The 12,129-nt window shown below is 44.0% G+C and overlaps 1 protein-coding gene across 1 annotated transcript in view; it reads left to right on the forward strand.

Annotated features, from left to right (window-relative positions):
- Positions 1-12,129, forward strand: part of COL9A1 (collagen type IX alpha 1 chain) — a 162,908-nt gene that overhangs the window by 126,844 nt on the left and 23,935 nt on the right. The window contains exons 29-30 of the mRNA XM_083174961.1: positions 6,302-6,355; positions 6,879-6,950. Of these exons, the coding sequence (XP_083031087.1) occupies positions 6,302-6,355; positions 6,879-6,950 (126 nt within the window). The remainder of the gene's footprint in view (positions 1-6,301; positions 6,356-6,878; positions 6,951-12,129) is intronic.

The following is a 12,129-nucleotide window of genomic DNA, read 5'->3' on the forward strand; positions in this document are numbered from 1 at the left end:
TATCATAAAGCCCTGGTGAGTGCCATTTCTATTCTTCGGCTTTTTATATATATATATATATATATATATATATATATATATATATATATATATATATATATATATATACACACACACACACACTTTATGTTGCATTAAATCACGTGCCAAACCACCCGAGTGCCGGAGGACCTCCCGACAGTCGTTGGAATCCTGACTGTTAAAAGCCCAACAGTCGGGATCCCGACTTACAGGGGCTATTCTCCCCATATAAAGGGAGAATAGAACCTGTGACGAGCACAGCAAGCATGCAAGGGGCTTTTTTGCACTCACCCCACTGTTTTAGTATCAGCAGTCAGGATTCCGACGCCAATCTGAAGCCAACGGAATCCCAACCTTTGGACCCCCATACTACACCCAACCACCTTAAGGCATCACGCTTGTGAGAAATACAGATAAAGCCATACTCTTTTGTATCTCCGTCATATCGCAGGTGCGACATGCATGGTGAAAATTGTGCACCAGTAGTCGAATTCACAACCCACTGAAAAGCTTAAACTGGTGCACGGCACAGCACAACTTATCTGTTGCGGGTGCAAATTACTTTACCACTAGGACACTAGCAGCCATATTGCAGTTCCTATGAGCATGGTTATATCTGTAGCAAATAATGGGGGTATTCATTTCCGCCTGTTTTTTCCAGCCGAAAAAAATGGATGCTTTCGATCCGTGTGTACTCAGTAATGAGTTTTCTCACATTTTTAAGTCTTTTTTTCCGCCAATACAGTTTCAGGTTTTTTTTTTTTTGGGGGGGGGGGGGGTCAAAACTGCATTGGTGTCTGAAAACATTAGGCATTGACTAAAAACCAGTAAATTTGCCAAAAACACGTGGATCAGCAAATAATTTGAGGAATTACGTGATTTTCGACCACTTTAACTGAAAATGACGAAAATGACGAATTGAAATTCGCCAAAAAACATCAAAGTGCCAATTTTTCTCCTAGGAGAATTGAATACTCCTCAAAGTGTTAAAAAGTTAGAGCAGCTGCTATATGTTAGGAGTATCGCAAGGGTGAGCAATAATAATAAGTGTGAAAAGTGTTGCATCAATTAAAATAAAATAATAATAATACGGTGTAAGGAATCAGAAAGTGAGAGATTTCGTGAGAAGTTTTTTATAAAGTTGTCTCTATGTACCTTATGTAGCATTTCTCATTAGTTACAGTGGTGCACATTTTAATGATTACCTGCTGACAGTGAGCCTCCATTTAAACATATGCACCCAACCCCTTGCCAGCTGCTGCATATGTACAGGAAGGAAAGTTTATTCCAGTTTTATCACTGTGACAGAATAAGAGAAAGCACCCCTACTAAAATAATACATCCCTCTATATGCAGTGATAGAGATTTATTATTTTTAGCAAAGGTAGCATATGCATCTGGTTGATGCAAATAACTCCCTGAGCGAAATGTATTAGGGTGAGAGAATCAGAAAGTTACAAAATCTCTCACTTTCTGATTCTCTCACCCTATTACATTTCACCCCAGTGGCGGATTAAGCACAGGGCAACAGGGGTGGTTGTCCCGGGCCCCCACACATAAGGGCCCAACACACCAGCACTGCTGGCGGTGTGGGGATCCTGATGCCTGGGCAGCGGGGTCAGGCAGCATAGGTGGGCAGGGGGGTCCCTGCAGCGCTCTGGGCAGCGGGGTCAGGCAGCATAGGTTGGCAGGGGGTCCCTGCAGCGCTCTGGGCAGTCAGCGCCAGGGTCCCTGCCGCGGATGGGAAGTCAGCAGCTACCGCTACTAGTTCCCATCTGCTGCAGGGGCTCTACCCCTGACTTCTCATACGCTGCAGGGACCACGGCGCTGACCGCTCAGAATACTGCAGGGACCCTCTACCAGCTTGTACTGCCCTGGTACCAACCTCCCCTGGGGGGTGGGGGGGTGTCTGTGGGTCTAGTAATCGAATGTGTACAATGTACCATGAATGTATATCGAATTCGATATCAAATTCGATATCTAAAGCAAAAGTACAGATCTAATGCCAAATCGAATGGAAAGATCTAATGCCAGATCCAATAGAAAATCGAATCTAACATCGAATCAAAAGCAAATCGATGTGTGTGTCCATAGCTCAACTAAAGGCCCCCATACACTACGCCGACTTGTCCTAAGGACAAGTCGGCCTAATGTCGGCCCCGACTTCCACTGAGCTCCCCCGGCAGCTCCTGATATGATTTGGCACTTGATGTGTCATTTTTTACATGTGATAAATCGGATCGATTTATTACATGTAAATCCGGGGGAGCTGCAGTAGAGCAGGGTCTGGGGGGAGCTTGCAGGCAGGGGGGGGGGGGGGGGGGGTGTCAGGGTCCGTCTGGGGGAGTGGGGACCAGAGACCGGAGAGCAGGGTCCGGTCTGGTCCGTGGGTGATGCAGAGGGGGTAGTCAGCTAGCCGCAGCAGAGGTGGCAGGGAGCGGGGTCCGGTCCAGCTGCAGGAGGGGTAGTGGGCTAGCGGGTGGACTGGAGAGGTAGCGGCAAGTGGGGAGCAGGGAGCGCACGGTGAATAACAGTGTCTGGGTAGCGGCGAGCAGGAGAATAGGAAGCATCCTATTCAAAGGACTGGGTGGCCGCTGATTGGCCGAGAGCTCAGCCAATCAGCGACCGCCCTGCCCACCCAGTCTTTTGAATAGAATGTTTCCTATTCTCCCGCTCGCCTGCTACCCGGACTCTGTTATGCGCCGCGATTTGGGCAATTTCACCCGAGTTCTCAGCCCGATCCTCCAGAATCGGGTGAAATTGGGCCCAAATCGCGTAGTGCATGTAGGTCTTTAGAATTGACCAGATGTATCTAAAGTGAATAGAGTCAAAATTTAGATCAGATTCCTGGGAAAGTTCAAAGAAAATCTGAAAAGATTTGTAGCTTCAGAAATGTCTGCGTAGTGGATGGGGGCTTATAACATTGTCATTCACATACATATAATCTATTACCCATTTCCTCTTTGTTACAATCCAAAGTCTGGTGCATGGTCATATATTTGTATACCTATATTTCCTTCTGTTCCTGCTCAGTACAAATACATGCAAGACATTCTATGCCAACCATTGTAGTACTCAGTACTTGGCCGCCTAGGATCTTAAGTTTGTTAACTTATGTATATTTGTATTATTATCCTAATCTTTAAAGCTGTAGAGGAATGACCCTGTAGGGTCTGGTCAGGCACTGAATAGAGCTCTAATTTCCAACAGTTGTGGATAAATGGGGGAAGTCAGCCCCAAGCAACAATATGGCAGCAAAAACGGGAACACAGCGCTGTTTTTTTGGTGAGAGGTGAAATATAAAACTCAATGGATGAAATAATTAAAATACAGTTAATAAACTTAATGTATAACAACACAATATAAAATAATAGTGACAGTGGTATCTTAGGCTGGATGGAAATGAGAAGTGGTCAATAATTACCACATCTATCTACCACTTTCCTAACACTATCATCCATCCTGCTCCACTCCAAGGAATCCACTCCACAACAATTGAGTTCAATCTAATGCACCCTTTAAGGTCACCATAGGAACGGGACTTTCCCTGCCTTCACTGTTCATCATTGACCACTTATCATTCCCACCCAGCCATCAAAGATAAAATTGTCACTATTATTTTCTATTGTATTATTGTTTATGGTGTTTATTAAATGTATTTTATCTATGACCACTTTGACCTCTCACCAGAAAACAGCGCTGTGTTTCCTATTCTTTAAAGCACTATCATATTACACTAGTCTACATACAATACAATATAATGCATATACTGTAATCACTAGGTTAAATGGTATATTCATGAGTGTATCTAGTTGTGACCAATGTTCCCTCTAATTTTACAAAGGCTGTGTGCGGCTAAAGATTTTGGCCGTGCAACTTTGGAAGGAAATTTACATTTTTGTGCGTCACTTATATATAACTGGAAAATGACGTTCAGCATTTGTGTTAACTTTACTTCAAAATGATATTAAACATTTAAACATTCAAAACACAGTACACAATGTAGTTAATGGGTGAAACAAACATTAATTGAGTCTGTGCGCATGCTCGTTGAGGTGTGTGCGCGCGCACGAGCGCACGGCTTAGAGGGAACACTGGTTGTGACATTTGTAACTTCCTGTTTATCTGTATCTGCATTGCTTTGTCCACTCCAAAGACACCCCCTCCCCCAGGGACGAATTAAGGTTTGTTGGGGCCGGGTGCACTTAAGGCAAGGGAGTCCTAGGTTAATGGGGTGTGTATATTAGATTATGCATATCTTTCAACATGGCCCATTCCAGGAGGGACATATGCTCTTTATATGGACTTCCCTCTAAATATATGATTGTCACCCGTGTTGAACTATTTAATTGAAAAGAAAGGTGTTTCACCACCATCATTTAAGAGGGATGTCCAGTTAGAGAGGATTATATCTCTATTGGAATAGGTCATGTTGGGTGGTATTGAATGTGTATTTTAAATTTAAGCCACGGGAGTATATTAGATTAATGCTGCCCATACACGCCCCGATACGGGCGTGCGTTCCGTGCAGCACGGATCACATTGCATTGCATTGCCTGTGCATGCGTTGTGCATGCAATGCGATGCAATGTGATGAAAACAAAGTACAAAAAGTATGTGCAAGCACATACTTTTTGTACTGTGCGATGAGGTGCTGCGGGAGCGTGCACCTCAAAGCACAGAACGCACAGCCCGCATCGCAGCGTGTATGGGCTGCTTTAGACTAATAGTTTAATAATGTCAGTTCTGTTTATAGCTCAACCTAACTGAGAGACAACTATTTAAAAACTTATATTGTAGTGGAACAAAGACAACTGAACTTTAAAATACGCATAGAAATATAGTATTTACCGTCATCTATCTTGTCACATGCAAGAATAGCAGCAGCCTCTGGACTACTTACACAATGGGACAGGAACCAGGAAAGCTAGTGATGGCACTGTGTTCTGGACAGGTGGGCCTGGGGGTACAGTAACCCCTGAGTTGTCCCCCTTAATCTGGCTGTGCCCACCCCTTCTTGCAGCACCACTGCTCATGCTTATGACCTTGGCCAACCATTATAAAGAACAAATGCTGCAGACAACATGGGGCCTGATTCACTGCAAATTCGCAGCACTTCCAATTATCGAATGACCGTGCACGCACACAGTATGCTTTGCACATGGGTGGGGGTCCCTTGCAAATGAAGCCACCAATCACTGTTCGCAAGGTGATTGACAACCAGGGGCATTTGTAGGCACCCTGGCATTGTCTGAGAGTGCTGCTAAAAATTGCAGGTGGGCCTGTATGTGGAAAGCATGGGCCTCTGACATCAGCAGCGGCCTCTATCTTACCACGGTGATCGCAGCACCGCATAAGTCTTGGCTTACTCGGCGGCTGCCAACAGGAGGAGAAACATTGATAGTGGGTGATTGCAAATGGCTTTCCCTCTGTGTACACAGATGCAAACATATTTACAGCCACAGGCAGGAGCTGGGGAGACACTGGTGGGGTGGCGTGGATACTACAGTACATAGTATACTAATAGTTACTGTCAGGGCCTAGGCTAATACAGAAGTGACCCCTTCCCCCATACATTAATTATATTACATGCTTAATTAATTACATGCTCGTTGCCAGGGGTTACATGCTTGTTAACAAGATGTTACTGCTCACCATCACTCCCAGTATCTGCACTTCCGGGTAGGACTGGGCCCGCTGCCTTCCCCTGACAGATGCTAGTAGGACCTCGAGCTTCTGTTTCCTAGAAGGTGGCAGCCATTTCTGGGAGGCCATTTTTGTTTCCTTGTCCATATGGAATGTGCAGAGACCAGGCTCCCCCCAGCCGCAGCTTCCAGTACAGCCACAGCAGCTACTGTACCGGGGAGAACCGGTACAGTCATGTTTTGTTGCACAGCTTTTGCTTGTTACGTCATGCAACTACTGTGGCCTGCCGCCTGCCCCACAGGTGGTCGACAAACACTTGTGTGTGTTATCTGGACAATGCCCCCCGCAACACCGAGTCACCAACCCCAACCCCCCCCTCTGAGATTGCAGTTGCATTATTCTCAATGCGACCACAGTTTCATGTCTTGGGTGCGCATATGCACGTGCGCCCATCCGAGGTTGGCAAAAATCGCTGAATAGTGGTTTTTGATAATAAGCGCATGATACTGAATTAGACCCATAGTTAGTTTTGAATTGTACTGTCAAAGGACTTTCAATATTTGCATGTGTTTTCAGGACAGGTCATTTGTAATTTACTTATTTAATAGATCTATTTTTCTTTTTTTCTTTAAAGGGTAGCCGGGGAGAAACCGGTCCCATTGGCCCACCTGGAATACCTGGCAAACAAGTAAGCGTTACAATGCTTTACACTGATTGATCCATTCCATACAGAACTGTATAGTTGTATAGTTATTTTACATATTAAAATAAATTATAGCAATATAATAATGATGCTATTAATAAAGCAGAAATTAATAAAGCAATGTACTGTATATTTATTTGGGGAAGAAAACATAGCAAACGGAGACGGAGAGAAATCTGTTCTCTGTCTGGAAGTAATGAGCTGGCAATGAATACCCTCTTTCAGCACTGACGGGCTACTATTTACATAGCAGCAGCAATGGGGGATATACAGGTCTTGTTTGAAAGAATGCACTGTTCACAAGGAATGTGCGCCATGGGGATTGTATCTCACAAGGGACAGGAAGACTGAATGCAACAGTCATTTTTTTATTTGCTTTATTTGAAATAATAAAATTTGTATCCTAACCGTAGTCTAACAATATATACACTTCCCGTAAATAAGAAAACATGCTGTACTGTAGTTCTAAGTTCCTTGTCGAATGCCTGTATATGTATTTCTTTTTAAGGGTCCTCGAGGAGATCCTGGCTTTTTAGGTTTACCCGGACCCCCTGGTCTTCCTGGACTGAAAGGTGATCGGGTAAGTGCAGCATTAATATACATGGACAAAAATGAGGACAATATAGAAAATAAGACATACAGTATACAAGGATGCAAGCCAGAAAAAAAATCATAATTTTTGATACTGTATAATTGCAAATATATTATCCTAGACATTTTATTTTCCTTCTCTGCAGGACACAATAAATTTATATATTTGCTGATAATCCTAAAAATAACAACTATATCTTCGGCTAATAATTGTCTCCATATTCAGCGTACACAAGACATCATTACCGAGTATGATATGTGACATATACAGAATGTAGCTGATACAAATTAAAATCCAAAAATGTCTCTGACATTTTAAACAAAGGAAAATTATTCCTGCTGGCTAGATAGTCAGTAAGAACCGGGGCATGTAATTAACGAAATAAGAAGAACTTCTTGGTCAGAAATGTATAATTGAGGTAGAAATTGAACATCTGCAAATTATGCAGAGATAATGGTAATGGTAAGTTTAACAATGATATTTCTTATATTTTTCTCTCTGCACGTGTAAAGGAAGCGTTCGGCGAGACATACACTAGTTTTAATGGAAATTATCATGGGAGCAAGCAATGTGTCTCATTGAGATACTGCATAACTGGGGCAAAGCAAGCTTGGTTTGATGTTTGTGTTCCCTAGGCCATCTTTTGTGTATTGCCTCATCTCACTGCCTCTGCCTGTTGCTTTCTATTCTTCCTACCATGCTGACTTCCATCGATATACAATTAGCACAAACATTGAATTCAGCCTTATTTGAGACTATTGGTAAATGTGTCTCATAAAAATATTTGGAACGAGAAACATAGAAATGACATTCTTGAATTATACTGGTGACAAGAAAAGTGCCATGTACAGCTGTAGACCACGGCCTGTATCACCTTGGTACACAAATTTCACCTTGGTAAAAGTTATATAGTTTCAAAATCAAATGTAGGTGTAAAAACGACACATGATCATAAAGTTGAAAATTGTGTAATATTAGGCCTTTGACTGTAAGATATGATGGGCATTTGGCATTAAGGACTTTTCCATTTTAGGACATATTTTACCATATAAGAGTATGACTAAAATAATATAGGCTGCTTTGGAGGTGGATACGGTTCCCATAGCAGCTGCTGCAAAAAAATATGAATGCCAATATCTTGTGCAATTTAATGCCTCCCGCCATCTTCTCTGATGCGCTACTGAATTCAAAGTTGCAGCATCGGTTCACCTGCAAGTACATTGGACATCTGAGTAACCCTCATATTACTCAGGATGTCTGGTGTAGTGATGCAACAGAGGCAGCAGTAAGCATCTGTATAGCCATAAAACGATCTGGCTTCCGTATCTCTGAATCAGGCCCATTATTAAGATTATACATACCATGTTTATTTATTTACGAATTTTGTTAATTCGGGGATTTTAAAAATTTACATCCATAGAAATCCAATAACAAAATAAACAGGAGACATAGCAAGCGGTTGATAATACAGAATATAATATATAATTGCCCACCACATAAGGAGGCATAAGAGTATTTACTACTGTGAGGTGTTGATGTGCATAAATAATAATTTTTTATATTTATATATTTTCATATATATAAATATAAAAAAATATTCATGTTTTTGCACCCCCATGGTGACTTGTATAAACGGATTTCAACCTGCCTGCATAAGGAAAGTCTATACCAGACTAAGGTCCGGACAATATAAATTAGTATAACAAAGCACACACATGATCCCTCAAACATGGACAACAACAAAAAAACAGTATCAGGCCTCCACCCAATTCCAATTTCCCTTTACACTGTACCAACCCCAAACTTATTGAAAAATGTGAGGCCTCCCTAACTACATCTACTTACAGATGTAGCGCCGCTCATCCATCACCGTGGCTCACCAGACCACTCCCACTGGTGAGCGGACGCTACATCTAACTGGCACGCACGAGCGTCCCACACGCACACGCATCCCAGTGTCCCGTCGACAGGGGAAGGGAACCCTGCCCGTCTCCACTTCAGGGAGCTGGGCAGGGTTAGGGGGGTGAACGGGGAGGTGGTGGAATGTGGCAGGGACCAGCGGAGAGGGAGCTCCGTTGTAAGGGGACGCACGCACGTCTCGTGCACGCGTGTCCCCTTCCGAAGGCTGACAGGGGCTGGTGCGTGGCGAATCCACCGCCAGCCCCTGCAAAGATGAAACCCGCTCCATCTGTACCTCCCACCAAAAGAAAGTAAGGGAAACCAGAAGCAGATTGGGATGTAAAACCAGCCAGGGAAATTTATGGAAGCAGCCCTGGGGGTGGGGTCTGCTGAGGGGGTGGAGTCTGTCAAGAGGGGGTGGATCCCTACTAATAGAATCTGACTCAGCATTGCATGCAGTTGCAGCCTTCCTTGTATTTTTTATGCAGGTTCATATGCAAATTTATGCTGTTACACTGCCACCATTGGCAGCATTTTTGAAAATTTCGCCAGCCCTATCCTAGGCGCAGATCATCCATATCAGTATGGCCTCCAAAGCGAGCAAATCAGCTTCTGTTCACGCAACCACTTTCAGCAACTCACCCATATCACTCTGATAACATGTCCATACTGTGAATAGCTGACCCCCTGTAACCCAAAGGAAAGCATAACACATAAATAATACACGGTACTTGTTTCCTAGCACGGCGCCCCCAATTTTGATCGAAGTGCATCGTATACAATCGCATCGCATCGCATGCAATATAGCGGCATGCAATGCGATTCGATTTTTAATTGTACAAGCACCCTGATGTCACTGCCACCCCAACTATCAACGCCAACCGGAAGTGTGGCGAGCACAGCGAGCGCGCAAGGGGCAGCGGTACGCGTCCTCCAACCTTTTCCTTCCCCCACTATCCACGTCGGCCTGGAGTTGATTGTAGATAGTGTGGCGAGCACAGCGAGCCACCGAGCCCGCAGCGTGGCGAGCGGGCACAGATTACTTTACATGTATTCCATGTCTCCTCGTGGGGCTCGCTCGCCACGCTTCGGGCTCGTATTCTGTGTTCACTCGGCACCCTTCGGGCTCAGTGGCTTGCTGCACTCACCACACTATCTAAAATCAACTCCACGCCGACATGGATAGTGGAGGTATGAAAAGGTCGGAGGACGCGTACCGCCGCCGCTCGTCACGCTTCCGGTTGGCGTTGATAGTGGGCATGGTGTTGACACTGGGGGTGCATTTAACATTGTAAGCATCCATCGGGGTGCTTGTACAATGAAAAATCACATCGCATGCCATTTGCTGGCATGCAATGCTATGCGATATTTCATTGTACAAGCACTCATGTTAATTTAACAGGAATATCGCATCGCACCCATCGCACACCACTAAGTACGGTATGCGATGGGCGCCGTGCTAGGAAACAAGTAGCTAATACACTTGTTGGTGCTTGTGCCTCAGCAACTCTTTACGAACACCAGTACATTAGCCCCCTAAGAAATAAATAAAAAGCATTGACCCCACAGGAATAAAAACTTGACCCCCAACAGGTAACAAAAATACCGCCTAAAGAAAACAAAAACATAAGCGCCCACACGAATATATATATATACATATATATATATATATATATATATACATATATATATATATATATATATACATATATATGTATATATGTATAGTGAAGCTTGGGCATTTCCTCAGGATGGTGCACTTTCACCCTTTTTGCCACCATGCTGAGGAAATGGCCACACGAGCCATAAAAGGTAGATTATACTGGCGTACCGGTAATGTATTTCTTTGTCATTTAACAATAAGAAAAATTATTTACTTATGTCTGAGGAGTGCCACTTGGTTTGTTCTCATGGGAACTGGCTGGCTGATTTATATATTTTCCCCCTAAAATAATTAGATTTTTTTTTTAAATTACCTCACACATCTAGAAGTCGCTGACTGTATTAAAGGCGAGCAGTGCGTTCCACACCACTGTTACATTACACAGCGGGCACCACTGCAACCCTGACCACATGCCGCTACTCCACTCTTTAAGGGAGCATCTCTCTCATACTTGGGGCCCACTGCAGCCGCTCACCCTTCTCGCTAGATGCTCATTCCTTGTAGTGTTGGGCAGGTGTGTGGTGACCTGTGACCTCACCTGTGCCGATCTGGCCACCTCTGCACTACAAGAACAGCGGGAGGAGCTGCATATGGCCAGACATGTGCAGCAGCCCTCCCGCGGCCATCTTGAAATCAGGCAAAGCAGCAGCCGGCCGCGGACATATTTGTTTTGAGCAGGACTGGAGTCAGCCGCTGCAGCCGCCAACTGCTGTGATCGCAGTTCGCGGCCTAGCCAGGGGGGGAGCGGCCAGTTCTGGTCTGTTATGGACCGGCCCACTGGAATTTTGGGCAGTTTTCTGCCAGGGCCTATCCGCCCCTGAGGGAAACTACAGTACACCCTTGTACCCAAAGGACATGCTGTCTCTAGCCCAGAATTAAAGGAGCAATGGCCATCCCATCTCAAAGGTCTCTAAATTAGGCTATGCTTTATATTAGTATCCACTCAACACTTTCTCAGTGGACAGTCAGTAGGTCGACATGCACAAGGTCAACATAGACAAAAGTTCAACACAAGCAAAAGATCAATACGGCAATGGATTTTTCATACATTACCATCCATGTGGACATAGAAGTGGAGCTGGAAATGGTAAACTTGCCTGAAGCATGGCGAGTGAAGCAAGCCATGCCAGGGGGCATGGTACATTAATTAACATGAGTCCACATGATAAAATCTACAAATTGACATAAAAAAACCTAAAAGATCATGTTGACCTTTTTATGTTTTGACAGTTTTCATATTTTGTATATGTTGACTTTATGCACGTCGACCAGTGTTGACTTAATGACTGTCAACCTAGACACTGTTGACTGTAGACACTGATTTACCATAACCGTTTAACTTTCTGAGGTGGATCAAATAAACAAGAACAGCTTTTCAAAGCCACAGGTTAAGTAGCAGGAATTCATATTGAAACAGAGAGTTGAGGAGCACTCAGACATCTCTGAGTAATTTCAAAATAAATCTTATGGACAGCTGGAGAGAAATCTTGGAAGTTCTGTAAGTCTGCCATCCTACCTAACTTGCAAATTCAGCACAATTACAGGGACCGAGCCTTTAATTAAACATCTTTCACTTACGGGAAATGTTCCGTAGTAACCTAGGCC

Source organism: Crinia signifera, chromosome 3 (assembly GCF_055691185.1).
Source record: "Crinia signifera chromosome 3, ASM5569118v1, whole genome shotgun sequence".
NCBI classification, from domain to species: Eukaryota; Metazoa; Chordata; class Amphibia; order Anura; family Myobatrachidae; genus Crinia; species Crinia signifera.